General features: G+C 41.2%; 1 protein-coding gene across 1 annotated transcript in view; it reads right to left on the bottom strand.

Moving 5' to 3' along the window:
• Window positions 1–23,259, bottom strand: part of agpat5 (1-acylglycerol-3-phosphate O-acyltransferase 5 (lysophosphatidic acid acyltransferase, epsilon)) — a 112,900-nt gene that overhangs the window by 59,033 nt on the left and 30,608 nt on the right. The window contains exons 3-4 of the mRNA XM_080192034.1: window positions 8,083–8,198; window positions 1,783–1,872 (exon numbers count right to left, since the gene is read on the bottom strand). Coding sequence (XP_080048160.1) covers window positions 1,783–1,872; window positions 8,083–8,198 — 206 coding nt within the window. The remainder of the gene's footprint in view (window positions 1–1,782; window positions 1,873–8,082; window positions 8,199–23,259) is intronic.

Here is a 23,259-nt window from a genome sequence, read left to right as displayed (position 1 = left end):
AAACATTGTGTAGTTTTCACTTAAAATATCACCGAAACTCCAACTGCAAAGTTGAAAACTGATTTATTTAATGGTTAGAGATCTTGCTTCTTCAGTAATACTAAAGAGATTACTTTGTAAATTCAAGGTGGTGTAACTAAGCTAAAATACGGCAATGCTTCCTTTTAAAAACTGGATTGGTTGTTCCTGGGTCACCTGTTGGGTCCTGTCCCACTAGCGAGGCCACCCCATTGGTTGGACAGTGATCCTTGTTGGTGAGGACCTCCACCGGCAAGGTCGGAGAGCTAAGTAAACCCGGACTATTTTGTCCTGGGCTCACTAACACATTGGGATGATTGCGAATGGCCCGAACAGCACCATTCATGTTTTTAGCCTCACGTTCACATTTCCCACCCTGCTTCGCTCACTGACAAGTGTAGTGGGGCAGAAAGTTTGTGCCCCATATGTTAGCATATTAATCCGTATGCAAATGAACCAATGACTGAAGCACTTTCAACACAGTTTATTTTTTTATCAGAGAAGCCTTCAAATTCTTCATCGTTGTGTCTAAATGGAAATTCATATCTAACTCAGGGCTGAGGACAGGAGTGATGCTCTTTTCATCCTCTGTGTCACTGTCTTCCACTTGTTGAGTCTGGGGTTTCTCTGGTCTGCTGACAATCCCAGCTTTAATGAAACCATTCACATTCTCAAGCGTCCTTAACTAACCAGGTCACTTTAACATAGAGGCACACCACATACATCTTGTGTTCGTGAAACTGTTCTCCTACTGACATCCAACTTTCCCAAATCTGTCTCAGTTCAGTCTTAAACAGCCATTCACAGAAACGTTAAGTGACTGCAGTAACTTTGTTCTTCTTCCGGGGTAATGTTCAACAGTGTTCTTGCCATCTTATCTGCAAGCAGGATGCTAACCTGTTGCCTGCCACTTCAACATACCACCCTGCTCTCCTGTTCACGTCAGTCCTTGGCCTTTTGCAATGCTCTAGCGAATTCCAACGCGAATTGGAAGAACAGTACCTCGTCTTCTTATTGGGCACTTACAGCCTTCAGGACTGAACACTGAGTTCAACTGCTTTACAGCATGAAGACTCTCCTCCACCTTCACTCCATTTCCACTTATTTTATTTAATCCTATTCACCCATTTTATCATTCTTTTTTCCCCACCTCCACTTTTCCACTTTCCATTCCAGCTCTCCTGTTCGCCCCCTTGCCCCTCTGAGGGCAACTGCCATGATCATCAGGCAATCCTTTAACAATCTGCACTTCTATTCTGACATTCACACATTCTGATTACTTAATGGACACTTCTTAGCACCTTCTCACCTTTTATCCCATTCCACCCTGACCCTCATAATACAACTCTACGCTGATTCTCTTTGCTCTCAGCTCTGACAAAGGAGCATCTAGACTCAAAACACTGGCTCTATTCTCTTCCCACAAATGCTGTCAGACTTGCTGAGATTTTCCAGCATTTTCTGTTTTTGTACTGCATATAACGTAGTTTCTCCCACCAAAAAAAATTCAAAAACTGGAAGAAGAAACATTACACATTGCAACAATACAGAAAACACAATTTAAAATAAATATTTTGAAAATTGCAAAATAAAACTAGTAGAGAAAACAGGTCATAATCCAACTGAATAACCCCATCAAATTAGCTAAAGTGCTACACAAACCTACAACAGCCAATAAAGCAAAGCAGAAAGAAACAAAATTTAGCTTTAAGCAACATGTATCCATTATTGCCATCAAAACACAAACAGCGCTTAAGTACTTACTGGGGTGCCCACTTCTATCTGCTTTCGAAGTTTATTAGCCATTGCCTTTTCATTGAATTTGGCACTTCGTTTAACATATATTCCTCCATGCTAAAATATAAATGACATTCATGATGAGTGACATCTTATTACAAAGTTCACTGGGTTCCATAATAGAATTTTTCAAGGTACAATAACCGAGTTTAATGGTAGAAAGTGGTAATCGTCCATTAACAACCTTTACAGGACCTATTCATGTCAGCATTGGACAACCTAATTTCTCTAATTTATAGTACTCCTCGTAATCGCAGAAGTGCACAAAATACATTAGAGAGATAGTGCAAGGTCTCCAGTTCAACTGTAAGATTAAAAGTTTGTCTTAGAACTTACAAACAAGATATTTCATATCTGCAAAACATGAAAAAGAACTCGACTATAAATGGCAACCTGGTTATTATTCTAGACTGCTAACTTGAAATACTTTCCACAAGATAACTTAAAAAAAAGTGACCAGTTAAGTCTGAATACAAACAGGAAAAATGAAAATTTCCAGAGTTTTACACAAATTATAATGACTGCTGCCAGTCTCACTTTGCTCGCACTTAAATTTGTATAAATTAGGGTTCTGGTTGCATTCCCATATTGTGCAGAATGTGATCATAACTAAAAATAAGCATCACTTTTTTCCTTATAAAAGCATTCCTCTCATGCATAGCATGCACCCATTTTTCTTTGTTTAGCCTTTTCTAAAATCTTATTCAAGCGGTAATAAGAAATTATTCAACTAAATTTATCTTTCAAATGCTCAAATGAAATTTGCCATAAACATTTGAGCTTTATAATCCCACAAAACACTGACATATAATGATCAAAATGCTTGATGGCCTCCACCACGAAGATTTTTTATTTATCAAATGGCTGCATCATGACTTTGTTGAGCAACAACAGTAACTTGTAGGAATCTAGCTTTGGAAACAGTTCAATATCTGGGAAAAGGGCAGGGTAGTGGCACTGTATGAATGCACTTTCAGAGGGCCAGCATGGACACAACAGGCCAAATGGCCAATGCTGTAGCCATTCTATGACACTGCAGTCAAAAAACTTTCATAGGTCATTTTCTCTGCAACATTAACTCTGTTTCTCTCCACAGATGCTGCCAGGCCAGAGTTTTTCCTGCACATTATGACGGCAACCATATTGAATATTTACAAGTCAATATTTTGTAATTACATAAATATTTACGAAAGGACTGATCAATTCCTAAATTCTTAAAATGCCAAGGACAGTTACTCTGGATTGCAGCTTAGTTTATGTTCTTCTGTAGAAGATTAAAAAAAATAAAGAGCGCTGTGTTCAGTTGTGGGTACTTGTGCTCAGGAAGTGTTTACTGGCTTTGGAAAGGGAACATCACAGATTCATTACAATGATAGCTTGGCCAAAATAGTTTAAATGATGTTGTTAGATTGTACTGAATATATTTGTCCCCTTAAGTGCAGAAGATTAACAGTGATTTAATTGAAATATTCAAAAGGATGAAATAACTTGACAAGTAGTGATCCCACTGAATAAATCTGAATGCAGGAGTTGTCGTCAAAACTAAGGGGCATAGCCTGAAGAGGGAAGGCAGGCTGTTCAGGGCTTATGTCAAGAACTTCTTGTCAGAAAGGGAAGTGAAAATTTGGAAAAAATCTCCCACAAGAAGCTAGGGCAATGGAAAATTTCAAACTCAAGTTTGATAAGATTTTGACAGGTAGTTTATGTAATATGCTCCAAGAAATACTGGAGGTAAACAGATAGTTTATACATTTTTCTTCAGGAACCTTATTTAGGTGATTCCTGTCTAGATGGCTCGAGTCTTGTCTGGTATGGTGTTGAACTTGTCTGCACTATTGAAACCAGTGACTTATTTGATTTATTATTGTCACATGTAATAGTATACAGTGAAAAGTATTATTTCTATTTTGCGCTGTACAGACAAAGCATATCATACAGAGAAGGAAAGGAGAGAGTGTAGAATGTAGTTACAGTCATAGCTAAGGTGTAGAGAAAGATCAACTTAATGTGAAGAAGTCCATTCAGAAGTCTGAAGACAGCAGGGAAGAAGCTGTTCTTGAGTCGGTTGGTACTTTTCCTCAGACTGTTGTATGTTTTTCCTGACAGGAGAAGGTGGAGGAGAGGGTGCATGGGGTCTTTAATTATGCTGGCTGCTTTTCCAAGTGGGATTGGGCTTCGTTCATCACCCTTTGTAGTTTCTTGCAATATTGGACAGAACAGGAGCCACACCAAGCTGAGATACAACCAGAAAGAATGCTTTTCATGGTGAATCTGTAAAAATTGTTGAGTCACAGCAGACGTGCCAAATTTCCTTCGCCGCACAGCCAAATCAAGAACAGGCTGACACTGCAATACTGTTTGAATCACAGCTTTTTAGCAAATGGCCCAGACTTCTTCATCATCATCCCTTGGTATGTCGTATTCCAATACAAGGATAGATCCACCAGAAGTTACACAAATTCAGAGGGAGCAGCCCTGGGAGTCCTCAACATTGACTCTGGATCCCATTAAGTCTGACACAAAATTAGCTATAAGATGGGAAAGGAAGCATCCTGCCAATTACCACTGGTCACCCTCCCTTAGCTGATGAACTCGTGCTCCTCCATGTTGAACACCACAATGAAGAAGCAGTGATACACAAAGTACTCTGTTTAGGAAATTTCAAAAGTGCTTGAAGGTAAAAAACTTTGGCTGACTGAACTGACATCTCCTAAAGCACATATTTGCAAACTGGGCCTTTGCTGGTGGTAATAGAACCAACACAAAGGAAAGCCTGCCTGACCTTGTCCTTCCCAGTCTACCTGTTGCAGATGCATTTGTTCATGACAGTGTTTACAGAAGTGGACTACTGCATGGAGGGACAAGCCAAGCAGTTACATACCAATCCACCTATCAATGGTGGGGAAATTTTGGGCATTAATCCAAGACAATAATTGCTGCTTGGGAAAATATGACTCAATAAAGGAAAGCCAGCACGGACTTGATTAAGGCATATCATGTTTAAGTAACTGCTTGAACATTTGATGAAGGAAGATAGAAGGTGGATGAAGGTCCTGCAGTTGCTATTACGAAGATGGGCTTTCAAAAGGTGCTTGATAAAGTAACACATAATAGACTTGTTAGAAAAGTTGAAACCACAGAATTAAAGAGCACTGATGATGTGAATACAAAATTAGCTAAGGGGTAGAAAGCATAGTAGCAGTTACTGAAAATATGTTTTTCAGACTGAAGGGAAGTATGCAGTGTTCTCGAGAATTCAGTGAACCCACTGTTTTTTTGATATATATTAATGATTTGGGTACGGGAGCACACTGCAGAATTTCAAAGCTTGCATCAGAAAACTTGGTGTGTAATAAACAGTGAGAAGTATACTAACAGACCTCAAGGAGACATAGGCAAGACTGAAGAAACAGCCCTTTGGAAAGCCCTATTGCAAAGTGATTTACTTTGGTAGAAACAGAGGACAGCATTATAAGCTAACAATTTTAGAGGGAATGCATGACCAGAGACCCAAAGATGGACATACAGAAGTCTTTAATGGTGGCAGTACAAGTCGACATTTTTTTTCCAAAAATGTATGTAGGATCCTTGGCTCAGAAATGTATATTTAAATGGTGAGAGAGGGATATTTTGATACTCAAGAGTTCTGGGTGCCATTATACACAAATTAAAGAATGTGAACGTGCAGCTGCAGGAAGTTATCAGGAAAAAAAATGTAATGCCAGCCTTTAGTATTAAGGGATTGGAATTTTAGAATAAAGAAGTTGTATTGCAATTTGTACAGAGCCCTGAGTAGACTCCACCTGAAGCACTGTCTCTTTAATGAAGGATAGATATACTTGCTAAGGAGGGAGTGCACGAGATTCTCTTGTGAATGAATGAAGGAATTGCCCGAAGAGCAGAGATCGAAAAGATTTGGCCCACATTCCCTCCAACTTGAATGAGTGGTGATCTCAGAGAAAATTCTTAAGGGGCTCAACAGGATGGGGGCTGGGAGAGTGTTGCTCTGGCTGGATTGTCTGGAACCAGGGATCAAAGTGTCAGAATAAGGGGTCAGCCATTCAGGGCTGAGCAGAGGAGAAATTTATTTACTCAAAGGGTTGTGAATCATTGGAATTTTCTATCCCAGCCAGCTGTGGAAGCTCGGTCATTGAACAGATTAAGACAGAGATTGCTAGGTTTTTTTGGACGCAACAGGGAATTAAAGGAAATGTGGATAGTACAGGAAGATGGAACTGGAGTACAAGATCAGCCATGATCATATCAGACAGCTGAGCAGGCTAGAACGGCTGACTGAGTCCTGCTCTTAAAAACAGAGGAATAGAATAGGGACAAAAAGGAAATGATTTTAAATCTTGGGATAGGCCCCAGCTGGGATACTACTCCCAGTTCTGGGCACTCCATTTTAGTAAAGATGTCAAGGTTTTAGAGATTGCAGTCAAGATTTATTAAAATCTTATAAGAACATAAGAAATAGGAGCAGGAGTAGGCCATCTAGCCCTTCGAGCCTGCCCCGCCATTCAATAAGATCATGGCTGATCTGTCGTGGCTCAGTTCCACATTCCCGCCCTCTCCCCATAACCCTTAATCCCCTCTCTCATCAAAAACCCATCAACCCGCGTCTTAAAAATATTTAGCGAGGCAGCCTCCACCACTTCAACGGGCAGAGAATTCCAGAGATTCACCACCCTTTGAGTGAAGAAGTTCCTCCTCAACTCCGTTCTAAATCCACCCCCCCCCCCTTTATCTTGAGGCTGTGCCCTCTAGTCCTACTGTCCTTTCTGAGCCGGAAGAGTCTCTCCACCTCTATCCTATTCATCCCATTCATCATCTTATACGTCTCAATGAGATCTCCCCTCATTCTTCTAAACTCTAACGAGTACAAGCTTAGTTTATTCAGCCTCTCCTCATAGCTCAACCCCCTCAACTCCGGTATCAGCCTAGTAAACCTCCTCTGCACTCCCTCCAAGGCCAAAACATCCTTGCGTAAGTGCGGCGACCAAAACTGCACACAGTACTCCAGCTGCGGCCTCACCAGTGCCCTATACAGCTGCAGCAAGACCTCCCTACTTTTATATTCAATCCCCCTCGCTATGAAGGCCAGCATCCCATTAGCCTTCCTGACCACCTGCTGCACCTGCAGGCTGGGTTTTTATGAGGGATAAAAAACTACTTTTAACCTAGCCTCTCCACATAAAAGGACGGTTCTTAGAGCAGAGATAATAGAGGGGAAATTTGATGGAAATGTTCAAAATTATAAGAACATAAGAAATAGGAGCAGGAGTAGGCCATCCAGCCCATCGAGCCTGCCCCGCCATTCAATAAGATCATGGCTGATCTGTCGCTGCTCAGTTCCACTTTCCCGCCCTCTCCCTATAACCCTTAATCCCCTCTCTTATCATAAATTATGAACAATTTTGAGTGAAAATAAGAATACTTTTCCTGTGACAGAGACTACAGATATAAGGGTCAGATGTGACAAGAGGAAGAATATGCAGAGAATTATCTTGAATGCACCACCTGAAAGTGTGGAAGCAGATTTAATAACTTTTAAAAGGGAATTTATAAATCTGTAAAAAGAAAAAAAATTGCTGAGCAACGGGGGAGATGGGGTCAGAGAATAAAGCGGTAGGGCTAATTAGATATCTTTTCAAAGTGTCGGCAGAAGCACGAGGAACAAAATGGCAGCCTTCTATGCTGTAACTTATCATGACACAGTGCTTCAAATCAGATAAAACATCCCAAAACGATTCACATTAAGAATACTCAAGAGGTCTTAAGTGGAGCTGTGCAGCTACATCTGAGAATTGCACAGTGGAAATTTTGGACTGAATTTAGAAAACAGGATGAGAATTTTCACATGGAGATATTGCTTCACCGGGAGCCAATGTAGGTCAACAAGTGCCAGGGTAATGGTGGAATGGGATTTAACATGTTAGAACACGGGCAGCAGAGTTTGGGATGATCTGAAATTTACAGAATTTTTCAATTCGATTCCATGAATGCAATAAGATCATTCCAATACTTTAACAACATGACAACTATTTTGAAATGGCATACAAGATTGCCAATTTGTTTTCAAGTTAGAAGGACTGGTGGAGAGGGAGGTCAGTATGTAATTAAAAGACGCTGCTCATTAGCATACAGGCATGACAAAAACTGGTCAGCCACAAAATGTCCGAGTAAACAAATGAGGTAATTCTTTGAATCCAAGTTGTTTCCATTGCAATTTGTTTCCTTCCTCAAGTTTTAAACAAGGTACCATACCTGAGAGAAATACCATCCATACAAGGGAAGCCACTTCAACCCATCCTTCAGAACGTAACGCACGTGGCCAAGTGCATTTTGTCGAATTGCTAACATATCAGCAATAATCCAGTCAACTGAACAGAAAAAAAAATTATCCTTAATTTTATAAACATTTATATATGCATACACTATTAATATATGGGACAGTTTAAACTTTGAAACAGTTTAAATCAGCCTTTTGAAAGGAATACATGTGCTGCAGCATTTCTTTGTGCCTGTGGGATACATTCTTGCACAGGGAATGCAATCCATACTATACAAATGTTCAGTGAACCATAATAATGGAAGTTCTCAATCATCTTGGAATTTTGAAATGGACTCAATCTTAAAAATAACTGCAATACATTTATAAGATTACTTAGTCATCAGATTTATCAGAGAAAATCTTTGGAAAGCTCTTGCCCTTTCACAAAAAAATACGTCAATATAGTCCCTTGTGATTAAGTACCAGTGACATTAAAATACAGCAAAGTAAACACATTAAGACTTGCAGCCTCTATTTAAATTGAAACAGAACAGTTAAACTGTTCCAGTATGATGAAAGTGCCATACAACACTCAGTCGATCATGATGCAATCAAAATGTTAAAGCTTGATCATTCCCGCACTATTCGACATTATGAAAAGCCCATTAGGTAACACTGCTTGATTTAGGTGTACGATTTACCTTATTTTTGCATCAGTTATTTAAAGATGATTAATCAATATGAATATTTACAGTCTCATGCGTAGCTGCTTTGAAACATTCAGAAATTGTTGAATTCACTGAAGTTGACAAAAATAAAGCAAACACACCAGAAGAAAATTCTTTTCTTTTAAACAGCTGACTGTGTTACTTCACAAAGTCATTAAACTAAAATCTCAAGTAAAAGTCACGAATGCTCCCATTTATTGGTTCATTCCCCATTTCAATTCTCACTTACTGCAACCTCCACTCTGCGATTCCTTTTTTAATCAACTTCTCCACCACTTTGATTCCAATAAACAACTCCAGCATTGTCCCCTCTGATGCTCTGTCCCTGAAAAGCTCCTTGGACTCACTGTCTCCATAATTCTCTCCAAATTCGACATTGGCTGATGGATGCTTCAAGCTGATTCTACCTTAGTAATTATCCAAATCTTTCCCGCCCACTTGGATTCTTTCATCTTATCATTTCTGTACCCTAAAATTGTAAGCAGGACATGTCCTTCAATCTCTGTCATGCTAATGCAACTAAAATTTCCTGTATCTATTCACGTGCATGTATTGTTCCCTTCAGGGACTCAGAAAATTTTTACCTCCCTTTGCTTTCTTAGTTTACCATTTCTCAGACCCTTAACTTCCTAATCCCCTCTTCATGCCAGTTTTCTTTTCTCCTATTACTGAGGAATGCTGTGCCATCCCCACTGATCATTTAAATCACCCTCGACATCTGCTCACAAGTGCCCTCTATTTCCCTTCACATTCTCAAAGGGATGCATTATGGGATCTGCTGTAGCCTCCTTGAAATCAACCTAGAATGATTGTCGTTTATGCAATAATACTCCTTAAGAGACATCCTGTACCTGTGCACAAAAGGAGGTTACAACAGAACTTGATGATTAAAGAAAGCTACGGCTGATGGTGTTCAATGTGGGTCATCCACACTGGGACCAAGGAAGACAAAACAGAACATGTTATGGGTGACAGACAAAGAATGGCAAAAGGATTTGTGTATCTAAGTGCACAAATCACTGCAAAGCTAGACACTAACTACACAGGATTTAAAAGTCATCAAAAAGGTAAATGAAATGTTGACCTTTATCTAAAAGAGGGAAGTGATGGTTCTGTTGTATACAGCCTTGATTAAACTCTTCCTGGACTATTATGACCAGCTTTAAGCATCAAATCTCAAGGAAGATTTTTTGGCCTTGCAGAGGGTGCAACACAGGTTCATCAGATTTCTGTCAGTGATTACAGAGGTACATTACAAGGACAGGTTGCACATTTCCTTGAGGTTAGACAGATGAGGAGTGATCTCACCTTTCTTTTAAATGATACGAAGACTCGCAGAGAATAAATAGAAAGAAACTATTTCCTGTAAGCTTCCAAGAGAGAAATCAAAGTATTTCCTTGCAAAAAGGCAATGGAAATTTTGAACACACCCAATCACCCTACTTCTAGGCCCAAAATCTGCTCAATGTTGATCAACTGAAAATCTAAAATTTATATTTTGTTTGGCAAGTTTATTAAGGGTTTCCAAACCATGACAATTGGGTTGAGGCGAATGGGATGCTGGCCTTCATAGCGAGGGGGATTGAATATAAAAGTAGGGAGGTCTTGCTGCAGCTGTATAGGGCATTGGTGAGGCTGCAGCTGGAGTACTGTGTGCAGTTTTGGGCGCCGCACCTGCGCAAGGATATTTTGGCCCTGGAGGGAGTGCAGAGGAGGTTTACTAGGCTGATACCAGAGTTGAGGGGATTGAGCTATGAGGAGAGGCTGAATAAACTAGGCTTGTACTCGTTAGAGTTTAGAAGAATGAGGGGAGATCTCATTGAGACGTATAAGATGATGAATGGGATGGATAGGACAGAGGTGGAGAGACTTTTCCCGCTCAAAAAAGACAGTAGGACTAGGGGGCACAGCCTCAAGATAAAGGGGAGGCGGTTTAGAACGGAGTTGAGGAGGAACTTCTTCACTCAAAGGGTGGTGAATCTCTGGAATTCTCTGCCCGTTGAAGTGGTGCAGGCTGCCTCGCTAAATATTTTTAAGAAGTGGGTTGATGGGTTCTTGATAAGAGAGGGGATTAAGGGTTATGGGGAGAGGGCGGGAAAGTGGAACTGAGCCACAACAGATCAGCCATGATCTTATTGAATGGCGGGGCAGGCTCGAAGGGCTAGATGGCCTACTCCTGCTCCTATTTCTTATGTTCTTATGAGTTAAAAAAAATAAACCATGATTTAACTCAGCGGTGACAGACTAGAGGGACTGAATGGTCCACTCGTCTTATTATGCCCAATCTACTGTGTGGCAAAATCTGAACTTGGGGTCCTCTTCTGCTCCTCTGGCACCTCCTCCTCCTCCTCCGAGCAGCACACTCTTCAACCCTTTCATTTCTTCTTTTAAGTACTCATTACCCATCTCTATTGTAACCACTGATGCAGAAAAACCCGAGACAAGATACGCATCATCTATTTCTGTCAGTCTACAGCCATTGTAAATTACCCCTTGTCATTCTTCTGGATCTGTCTGCAGCTTCAGCACAGTTGGTCACATCATTCTCTTCCAGCGTTCAACTGGTTGGAACTGTGCTCATCTGATTCCATTTTATCTATCCAGACATCATGAGAATCAGCTGCCATGATTTTTCTTCCCACATCACCTCTGGAATTGCCAATTGGTCTAAACTTGATCCCCTCCAATTTCTCATCTTCAGGCTGCCCTTCAGCATCACCACACCCAAAACACATTGGATTCCAAATGTAAACTCACAACACTCAGCTCCAATGCACCATCACTTCTTCACGGGTCTCCGCTGCTTATCCAATATTGGATTAACAGAAATTTCCTTCAATTAAACACTGGGAAGATCAGAGCCAATGTCATCTCTCCCCACCACCAGTTCTGTCCAAGACCGTATATTCCATCCTGTTCCCTGAAAGCTGCATGAAATTGAGGCAACGTGTTTTCAACTTTTGCACTGTGTTTGACCCCAAGATGAATTTCTGACCATATATACAAAAATGTTTTCTATCACTTTGTAACATTTAAATCCAACCTTGCTTCAATTTAACTGCTGCTGAACACCTTACTCGTACCATTGTTACCTCTGAGTTCAGCTACTCCCATCCTGTCCTGGCTGGTCTTGTATCTCTAATCCTACATGAAATGTGTCCTCTTCCAAAACTGCTGCCTATATCTTAATTCACACGAAGTTCCTTCCAATTGCTCAACACCCTTGTGCTCCCTGACCAATATTGACTCATGGCCCAACAATGCCTTAAATTTAAAATTCACATACAGAAACACAATACTATAGAGGCTGGAAATCTGAAATAAAAACAAAGTCTGGAAATACTTACATCAAGCAGCATCTGTGGAAAGTGGAATAGAGTTAATGTTTCAGAGTTATGCAGTTCTGATGAAATATTAACTCTTTCTCTATCTACTGATGCTATGTGAGCAGCTCAGCATTTTCAACATTTTCTGTTATTACAATTCTCATCAAGTTTTCATTCTATCCATGGCCCTGCCTTACTCTGCAACCTCCTCCAGGTTGAGAAGTCTTTAAGATCTCTACACTCCAATTTTGCAGTCTTGCATATTCTCTATTTTCATTGTTCCACCATCATCATGCACCTGTGTCCAAAACGGGAAAAAAAATCTCCATTCAATTTGATTTATTATTGTCACATGTATTAGGATACAATGAAAAATATTGTTTCTTGTGCGCTATGCAGACAAAGCACACTGTTCATAGAGTAAGAAAGGAGAGGCTGCAGAATGCAATAGTCACAGCTAGGGTGTGGAGAAAGATCAAGGTAGATCCATTCAAAAGTCTGATGGCAGCAGGGTTCTTGACTCAGTTGGTATGTGATTTATATAGATGATCTGGAGGAGGGAACCGAGTGTATGGTGTCGAAATTTGCTGATGACACCAAGATTGGTGGAACGGCAAATTGTGCGGAGGGAGTGGAGAGTCTGCAGAAGGATCTAGATAGGTTGGGCGAATGGGCCAGGAACTGGCAAATGGAATTTAATGTTGGCAAATGTGAGGTTGTCCACTTTGGTAGGAATAATGGTAGGAAGGACTATTACTTACGTGGCAAAAAACTGCAGCATGTGACGGTGCAGAGGGACCTGGGGGTCCTTGTGCATGAGTCGCAAAAACCCAGCCTGCAGGTGCAGCAGGTGGTCAGGAAGGCTAATGGGATGCTGGCCTTCATAGCGAGGGGGATTGAATATAAAAGTAGGGAGGTCTTGCTGCAGCTGTATAGGGCACTGGTGAGGCCGCAGCTGGAGTACTGTGTGCAGTTTTGGTCGCCGCACTTACGCAAGGATATTTTGGCCTTGGAGGGAGTGCAGAGGAGGTTTACTGGGCTGATTCCGGAGTTGAGGGGGCTGAACTATGAGGAGAGGCTGAATAAACTAGGCTTGTACTCATTAGAGTTTAGAAGAATGAGGGGAGATCTCATTGAGACGTATAAGATGATGAATGGGATGGATAGGATAGAGGTGGAGAGGCTCTTTCCGCTCAGAAAGGACAGTAGGACTAGAGGGCACAGCCTCAAGATAAAGAGGGGGGGGGGGGGGGGTGGCGATTTAGAACGGAGTTGAGGAGGAACTTCTTCACTCAAAGGGTGGTGAATCTCTGGAATTCTCTGCCCGTTGAAGTGGTGGCGGCTACCTCGCTAAATATTTTTAAGACGCGGGTTGATGGGTTTTTGAGAAGCGAGGGGATTAAGGGTTATGGGGAGAGGGCGGGAATGTGGAACTGAGCCACGACAGATCAGCCATGATCTTACTGAATGGCAGGGCAGGCTCGAGGGGCTAGATGGCCTACTCCTGCTCCTATTTCTTATGTTCTTACTGTTGAAATCTTATAACTGTAAAATTTCCTCCCCAAATCTTTCCATCCTCACATTTTTATCCTGTTTCAAAACACTCATCAAAAACCTATCTTTTTGGTTCAGTTTTTGTTCATCAATTCTGACACCTTCTTTGCCATAGGGTCAAATTTTGATGGATAACACTCTTCTCCTATGGTAAAAGACATATTAAAATAGTGTCATAGATATAAGCTGTTGTTGTTGTTGATTGGTGACTGCTTATCTTGGTTATTTTCGTCTCAGCTCCCTGTTTGGAATTACCAATTGATAAAACATTCCACTGTTTCTGCTCCTTCAAAGAGCAATCAAATTATTTTTGCATTCCCCTTACTCTTGAACAATTTACCTTCAATTTTTTATCCAATTGTATTTTGAAAATCATAATTGAAATTGCTTTCAGGCCAACTCATCTCACATCTGTTCTTTGGCAAATCAGCTTAAATCAGTGTTCTCTGGCTACAAACCCTTTTGCCACTGGAAACAGTTTCTCCTTCATTACTCTACAAAAACCCTTCATGAATTTAAATTGCTCCATAGATATTTTTGCTCTAAGAAGAACAGCATCAGCTTCTCCATACTCTTGACATAACTGAAGTTCTTGACCCTTGCTACCATTCTCATAAATCATTTCAGCAGCCTCACTAAGGCCTTGCCATCTTTAGCAAAGTGTAGTGCCCAGAAATTAAATGCGCTACTGCAGCCAGAATCCTGCCAGCATTTTCATAAAGGTTGACCATAATTTCCTTACTTTTGTACATGTTTACAAAACCCAAGATTCCATCTGCATTTTTTCATAAAAAACCTTGACGATTTCATGCACACAGTCCATTCTCTACTCAGTCCTCTTTGCTTTTAACATTTTAACAATTTATCTATATTTCAATTCATTCTTCCTCCCAAAATTTTTTTTAAAAATTGTTTTTTTTTTGTTTACTTTATTCCAATCCAATCAAGTCAAATTAAAGCCAATTCAGAGTCCCAACAAGTTGGGACATTCCCGATCCAAGCTGTCAAGAAAGGGCTCTCACCTCCTGTCTTGGGCTTGATCTACATGATCCAAGCTGATTGGAGTAGGTGTAACTCCTCCTCCAAGGCTTGATCTTATGCGCATCTTAGCCAAATGGCCGAGATGCTGCTTTAAAACATTGCTTCAAAAGAAGCTGAAATGTAACCTAATGATGTCAGCCAAGTGCAGCATGTCGATACTACACTTGATCTTAGCCAAAAGGCCGATGTTGTGTTAAATTTCATCTGCCATAGGTCCATTCTTTACACTAGCTTCCTGTAGTTTGTTTCTACCCACCTCACAGTTCACCTTATTTTGAGTTTCTCTCTACAACATCCGAAAACATTGCACTCTTGATCTGATCTAATTCTCTCCCTTCATGTAAACATTCCCATCTGCATAGATTTGCCGTCTCCCATGAGCTCTCTACTCCAATGGGTGTGATCAAAAACAAAACCATCTCTGACCACTTCATTGGATAAATCCTGTATATTTTTTTCTAATGCCTCTGCATATAGCTCTGGAAAATATTCTTCCAAGTCAATTGCAACTATATTTTGAAACTTTCTATTGCCTTGCCTTTAGTCTTCAATTTGCCAGGCTATTTTTCAGTTGCCAATTTCTAAACCAGTCCCCTCAGCTCCAACAAAAACAGAATACTGGAAAATCTCAGCAGGTCTGACAACATCTGCAGAGAAAGATTAGCGGTAACATTTTGAGTCTGGATAATCCTTTGTCAGAGCTAAAGACAAAGAAAATTGGATGAAGTTTATACTTCAGGGGAGGGGGCGGTGTACAGGGGTTGTGTAATTGACCAAGATGTCACAGACAAAAACTGAGCTCCCCTTCTTTCAAAATCACTGTCAGCATTCCTCCTCAAAACAAACACCTGCAATTCCATCTGGTTTGCAAACTATCACCATCTCTAACCTCTCCAAGTCCTCAAACAACATTTACACCGTGCCATCACATGTTTGAAGTTCTTCAATCAGGTTTCTTGCTTCTGCCACAGCAGTGAATTGGCTCCAACAAAAAACATAAATGAGGATTCGAACTGAGACTGTGCTGCATCATCCCTCAACTTATATTTACCAATCATGACACACTCTCCAGTGTCTCTTCATTGGTCAGTTCAGTGACACTTTTATCTAGGAATCCAACGAAAGCTCCATTTCCCAATGCAGAAAGATCATTCATTGGCCTTTTCCTCATCTACGCGTTGCCTCTTGACAATGTCATTCACAGGTAAGAACATTAAACAGTACAGCATAGGAACATACCTTTCAGCCCATGATGTTGTACCAAACACAATGCCAAATTAAACTAATCCCTTGATCCATATCACTCTATTTCTTGTATATTCATATGCTGATCTAAAAGCCCCTGAAATGCCCCTATCATGACTACCTCCACCACCATTCCTTGCAGGACATTCCCGACACCAGTCTGTGTGAAAAAAATTGCACCTCTTACCTCCTTTAAACCTTCCTCCTCTCACCTTAAGTAAAATTTCAACTTTGGCAAAAAGAATCTGTCAACCCTATCTACACCTCTCATAGTTTTGTAGAGTTATCTTCTTTATGGAGTCCGTTTCCACACAAAGGCGACACCCCCAGTTCTGTATCTTCGTAAACTGTTTTAACTCCTCAAGTCCCATTGTTTTAACAGGTTGTATGTCAGACATCCAGTCCTGACTGAGCAACATACAAAAACTGAGAAGGCTGAAGCCATCACCTCTTACTCGTTTACCACTCACTCTGTACTCTCACAACTCATCTGATTACTTACATTGACCAATGTCTCAAACTGCAGCAGGCCACTTGCAACCTCACCGTTTAATCTGATTTCTGCTGGACATCCAATCCCATATCTTGGTGGCACAGTAGCACCGTTACCTCACAAGCCAGGGACCCGGGTTAGATTTCTGGCTTGGTCACTGTCTGCGGGGAGTCTGCACATACTCCCTGTGACTGTGTGGATTTCCTCCCATGGTCTGAAAGACAAGCTGGTTAGGCGCATTGCCATGCTATGTTCTCCCTCAGGTGCCGGACTGTGGTGACTACGGGGCTTTCATATTAACTTGATTGCAGTGTTAATTAATGTAAGCCTACTTTTGACATTAATGAATAAACTTAAAACAAAAATTTTGCTTTTCTTTTCTTCATCGCCTGCCTCTGCTGGCACCTCAGTCCATTTGCTGCTGAAATCCTCCATCCTGCCTTCAGTGACTATTATCTACTTTTCCAATGGTTTTCTGACCGGCCTTCTGCAAGACATGCAAACGTCAACTTAACCCAAACTTCTGCATTAAGTTCAATTCAGCATCACTGGTGAGAGTACTAGGAAAAGCGGGAGCTGTACCACTGGAACAATCTTCTCCTGAAACTTGCACAGATGAACGTTCTGGTTAGTCATCTAACTAGGACCCAAGCAGTAGGGGCAAGAAAACAAGTCCGGAAAGATGTGGTAAGTTAAAAGGAAAGGACAAGGCACGAGAGCAATGCAGCAACATGGACAAAGATAATATGAGTGCAGCAGGAAAGGACAGAGCACACAAACTTAAGGTGGCACCAGCAGATAAGGCCAGAATTTGCAAAAACAGTAAGACAGAACTAAAACCTCTGTATCTGAATGCATGCAGCATTCATATAACAAAACAGATGAATTGTTAGCTAAAGTGGAAACAAACATGAATAACCTGACAACTAAAGAGATGTGGCTGCAAGGTGACCAGGGCTGGGCCTAAATATTCAAGGTTCCTTGACTTTTTGAAATGACAGGAAACGAGGGAAAAAGTGGTGTCACTTCCCAATTAATTTTGACATGAGCATAATTATGAGAGAAGACCTTAGTTTGAAAGATCAAGATGCAGAATCAGTTTGGATAGAGAAATAGGAACAGTAAAAGTCAGCTGGGAAAGCAGATTCTAGATACCCTAAAATCGGAGGTAGTGCTGACATGATGGGCCAAATGACTTCTGTACTGTAGCGATTCTAAGAAAGAAAAAAAACGTTCAATTCTGTGAAGATTAGTGGTAGATCAGAAGATTGGACAAAATTTAAAAACCAGCAAGGATAGCTGAAGTAAAATATTGGAGTAAAAAAGAAAGCAAGCTTTTTTTAAAATTCATTCATGGGATATGGGCTTCACTGGTTGGCCAGCATTCATTGCCCATCCCTAGTTGCTTTTGAGAAACTGCTGGTGAGCTGCCTTCTTGAATCGCTGCAGTCCATGTTCTGTGGGTTGACCCACAATGCTGTTAGGGAGGGAATTCCAGGATTTTGACCCAGCGACTGCGAAGGAACAGTGATATCTTTTCAAGTCAGGATAGTTTGTGACTTGGAAGGCAACTTGCAGGTGATGGTGTTACCATTTATCTGCTGCCCTTGTCCTTCTAGGTGCAAGTGGTTGAGAGTTTGGAAGGTGCTGTCTCAGGATCTTTGGTGCATTGCTGCAGTGCATCTTGTAGATACTACACACTGATGCTACTGTGTATAGAAGGATTGAATGTTTGTAGATGTGTTGCCAATCAAGCGGGCTGCTTTGTCCTGGATGATGTCAAGTTTCTTGAGTGTTGTTGGAACTGCACCCATCCAGGCAAGTGGGGAGTATTCCATCAGACTTGTGCCTTGTTGATGGTGGACAGGCTTTGGGGAGTCAGGAAATGAATGGACTGAACATTGGCAAACTTCTCCACTTCTGAATTCATGACAGAGGGAAGGTCATTGATGAAGCAGCTGAAGATTGTTGGGCCTAGGACACTATCCTGAAGGACTCCTACAGAGGTGTCCTGGAGCTGAGATGATTCACCCTCTGCAACCACAGCCACCTTCTCATGTGCCAGGTATGGTTCCAACCAGTGGAGAGTTTGCCCCGATACCCACTGATTCTAGTTTCGCTAGGGCTCCTTAATGCCACACTCAGTCGAATGCAGCCTTAATGTCAAGGGCTGTCATTCTCACCTCATTTCTGGAATTCAGCTCTTTTGTTCATGTTTGAAGCAAGGTTGTAATAAGGTCAGGAGCTGAGTGACCCTGGTGAAACCCAAAATGGACATCACTGAGCAGGTGCTGCTTGATAGCACAGCTGATGACCCCTTCCATCACTTTACTGATGATCCAGAGTAGACTGATTGGGCAGTAATTGGCCAGGTTGGATTTGTCCTGCTTTTGGGGTACAGGGCATACCTGGGCAATTTCCCACATTGTTGGGTTGATGCCAGTGTTGGAATGTACTGGAAGAACTTGGCAACGGAAGTGGCAAGTTCTGGAGCACAAATCTTCAGTACTATTGCCAGAATGTTACCAGGGCCCATTGCCTTTGTAACATCCAGTGCCTCCAACCGTTGCTTGATATCACGTGGAGCGAGTTGAATTGGCTGGAGACTGGCATTGCTGGGGACCACTGGTGGAGGCCGAGATGGATCATCCATTCGGCACTTCTGGCTGAAGACATGAATACTTCACCCTTGTCTTATGCATTGATGTGCTGGGCTCCTCCATCATTTAGGATGGGGATATTTGTGGAGCTTCCTCTTCCAATGGATGCAGCAGGACTGCAGAGCTTAGATTTGATCCGTTGGTTGTGGGATCGCTTAGCTGTGACTATCACTTGTTGCTTTGCTATTTGACATGCAAGTAATCCTGTTTCGTAGCTTCACCAGGTTGACATCTCATTTTTAGCTATTTTCTAGCATGCCTTCCTGCATTCTCCATTGAACCAGGGTTGATCCCCTGGTTTGATGGTAAATGGTTGAGTGGGGGATACGCCAGGCCATGAGTTGCAGATTGTACTGAAGTACAATCCCACTGCTTTTGATGGCCCACAGTGCCTCATGGATGCCTCTGAGTTGCTAGATTGGTTCAAAGTCTGTCCCATTTAGTACAGTAATAGTGCCACACAACATGATGGAGGTTATTCTCAGTGTGAAGGTGGGACTTCATCTCCAGAAGGACTGTGTGGTGGTCACTCTTACTGACACTATCATGGACAGATGCATCTGCAGCTGGCAGATTGGTACGGTTGAAGTCAAATATGTTATTTCCTCTTGTTGGTTCCTTCACCACTTGCTGCAGACCCAGTCTTGCAATTATATCCTTTAGGACTCCATCAGCTCAATTAGTGCTGCTGCCGAGTCACTCCTGTGGTGGACGTTGAAATCCTCCATCCAGAGTACATCTTGTGCCCTTACCACCCTCAGTGGTTTCTCCAAGTGTTGTTCAACATGGAGGAATTCTGATCCATCAGCTGAAGGAGGACGGTACGTGGTAACCACTAAGAGGTTTCCTCGCCTGTGTTTAACCTGAAGCATGAGACTTCATGGGATCCGGAGTTGATGTTAAGAACTCCCAGGGCAACTCCCTCCTGACTGTATAACTCTGCTGGGTCTGTCCTGATGAGACAGCACGTATCCAGAGACGGTAATGGTGGTGTCTGGGGTGTTAGCTGTAAGGTATGATTTTGTGAGAATGACTGTATCAGGCTGTGGCTTGACTAGTCTGCGAGACAGCTCTCCCAAATTACCGAGAAAAGGAACACTTAGTTAAATGTCTACTTTTACATTGTAACCTTTTTCAGAATTGTACCAATTTAAACTGAACAAAAAATATCTTTCACTGATGTTAATAAGGAGGACTTTGCAGTCCTGGGCTGTTTGTTTTGCCATTGTCTTTTCCAGTGTCTAGGTGGTCCATCCCATTTCATTTCTTGAGACTTTGTAGCGATTGCAACAACCGATTGGCTTGCTAGGCCATTTCTGAGGGGACTTAAGAGTCAACCACGTTGCTAGAAATATAAAAAGTGATAGTGAGAGAGCTTAAATATTTTAAAAGAAAAAGAGAAGCTAAAATGAGCATTGGTCCTCTGGTGTATGTGTCTGGGGAATTAACAGAGGTAAGAATATTTTTTTTTCTCTTGATTGTTGAACAGATACTGTATAATATATCTGCTTGCACTGTAGAAAACACAAATAACATCACAGAAATACTTGCAAATCGAGAATGAAGCTGTAAATAGTAGAGGAACCAAATGTACGGTTCCCAAATTACTGATGAGACAAAGATAGGCAGGAAGAGGTTAGAAAGAACCTGCAAATGAACGTGACAGGTGAAGTGAAGGGGCAAAAAATTGACAGATGGTGTTCAATGGGGAAAATGAATTTGTCCACTTTGACAGGAGGAATACAAAAGCAGTTTATCATTTAAATGGAGAAAGATTGCTGAACTCTGCAATACAGAGTGGGTGCTATGGTGCGTGAATCATGAGAAGATTTTATCCATGTGCGGCAAGTGATTAGGAAGTGGAATGTTTATAAGCATTACTCCTTGCACTAAAAGGAGGAACGTTTTGCTATAGTTTGACAGGGTGTTGGTGAGATTGTACAGTTTTGATCTTTTTATTCATGAAATGCTATAATTGCATTAGAAGTAGTTCAGGGGTTAACTCAACTTATTCCTGCGATGAAGGCTTCATCTTATGAAAGTCAGGCCTGTGTCTGTTGGAGGAGGAAGAATGGGAAATTATTTGATTGAAATATTAGATCACGAGGGGTCTCGGCAGGATGGATGATGAGAGGTTATTTCCTCTTCTGAGAGAGACGAGAACTAAGGAATATAGTTTAAAATTAGAAAGGTTTCCCTTTTAAGACAGGGGTAAGAATAATTTTTTTCTCTGGCATGTCATCAGTCTCTTCCCCAGAGAGCAGTAAAAACAATATTTATTGCTTTGAATATGAGAGTTCCCAGATTCTAAACATGTCGGAGTAGACAGGAAAGTAGAGTTGAGGCCACAAATCGGACCAACCATGACCTTATCAAGTGGCAGAGCAGGCTTAAGGGGCCAAATGGTCTACTCCTGCTCTGAATTTGTGTGCTTGTGGGCGGTACCGTGGCACAGTGGTTAGCACTGCTGCCTCACAGTGTCAGGGACCCGGGCACCATCTATGTAGAGTTTGCACGTTTCTTCCGGGTGCTCCCGTTTCCTCCCACATTCTGAAAGGTGCTGGACTGTGGCGACGAGGGGAATTTCACAGTAACTTAATTGCAGTGTTAATATAGCCTTACTTATGACTAATAAATAAACTTTTTAGAAATGTTCATCACCTTTGTCCTCACTGATCATCATTGACACCTCATCCTCCAGTCTCTCTGATTTAAATTTCCTATTTTCACATTTAAAACTCTATCACTACCTCATCCTTTGCAAATCTCCAATATCCCTAAGCCTCATACAATACCCATCGGAGTTCTCCACTTTTCTGACTTACTCTGCATTCTTCTTGGCGCAGCCACCTCATCCCAAAGCTCTAATATTCGCTCTTTAAACTCTGTTTCTATCTACTCTCCTCTTTGCCTCGAACAATGCTTTCTGTGCAACTTCCTTTCATTATCCTTCTTAATACCTCCTTCTTAAGACTCAGCGTTTAGGAATGCCTTAGGATGCTTTTTCTCTGATAAAGATACCAAATAAATATAATATTATTGTTGTAATTGTCCTTTCTGGTGCTATGACTACGTAAAAGTCACTTTTCCACAACAACTTCTTCACACAATCACACAAAGACTGTTATGGTATTTGAAATTTGCCTTAAATTGAAGTTTAAGCTCTTGTGCCAAATATGACTGAGCCTTTGATTCAGGAAAGCTGAAGGAACACAAGGCTTGCAATAACAGTTTATAGTAACAGCTTGCAACGAGTTGACTATGGATTATATTTAAAGGACTGCACAACCCTCAACTACTTGATAAGATAAAGGCAATTTCTTATTTAGCTTTTTCTGTTTAATGTTTTGAAAATTGGACATCCAAACAATTGGAGTGCATGCATTTGGAAAGGCACATGTGTCAAAGATTTGAGTTTGGAAATTTTGACAACAAACAAAAATTAAGTATTTTTGTCTCAATGAGATTAGTATTTTTTTCTGCTCACAGTAGATACTGCGTTAAATTGAGGTTCAACTTTTTCTGCTTACCATTTGAGAGAATTTAATTCAAAACATTTACCTAGGTATTAGATAGGTAACAGAACACCTCACTGCTTGCCAAGAGTCCCGAGTCATACTCAACCAGAGAAAATATTTAGTATTAACAAAAAGATTAACGAGCAGTATTTAAATGAAAGTGCAGCTTGACCATCATCTCCTGGATGGCAGAAGTATACAGTGAGAAGTCTCACAACACCAGGTTAAAGTCCAACCAGTTTATTTGATAGTATATCCCCAAGCTTTTGGAAACGCTGTTCCTTTGCCAGGTGTGTGGAAGGCCTTCTCTGATCAGAACCTTTCACATAACTGATGAAGGAACAATGTTTCCAAAAGCTTGTGGGTTTACTAACAAATAAATTGGTTGGACTTCAACCTGGTGTTGAGACTTGTTACTGTGTTTACCCCAGTCCAACGGTGGCATCTCCACATCATGGCAGAAGTATACAACAGGCAGATGGGCTCACATTTTGTTCAGATATTCAAATAGGAACCTCAAATGTTGGTATAAATGTTGTAACCTTTTGCAAGGACACAAAAATAACTTCGCTTACAACCGGGTGCTCGAATATGTAATTCAACTC

This window comes from Carcharhinus amblyrhynchos, chromosome 7 (assembly GCF_965287045.1).
Source record: "Carcharhinus amblyrhynchos chromosome 7, sCarAmb.v2.hapA, whole genome shotgun sequence".
Lineage (NCBI taxonomy): Eukaryota > Metazoa > Chordata > Chondrichthyes > Carcharhiniformes > Carcharhinidae > Carcharhinus > Carcharhinus amblyrhynchos.
This window is presented reverse-complemented; position numbering and strand designations above follow the sequence as displayed.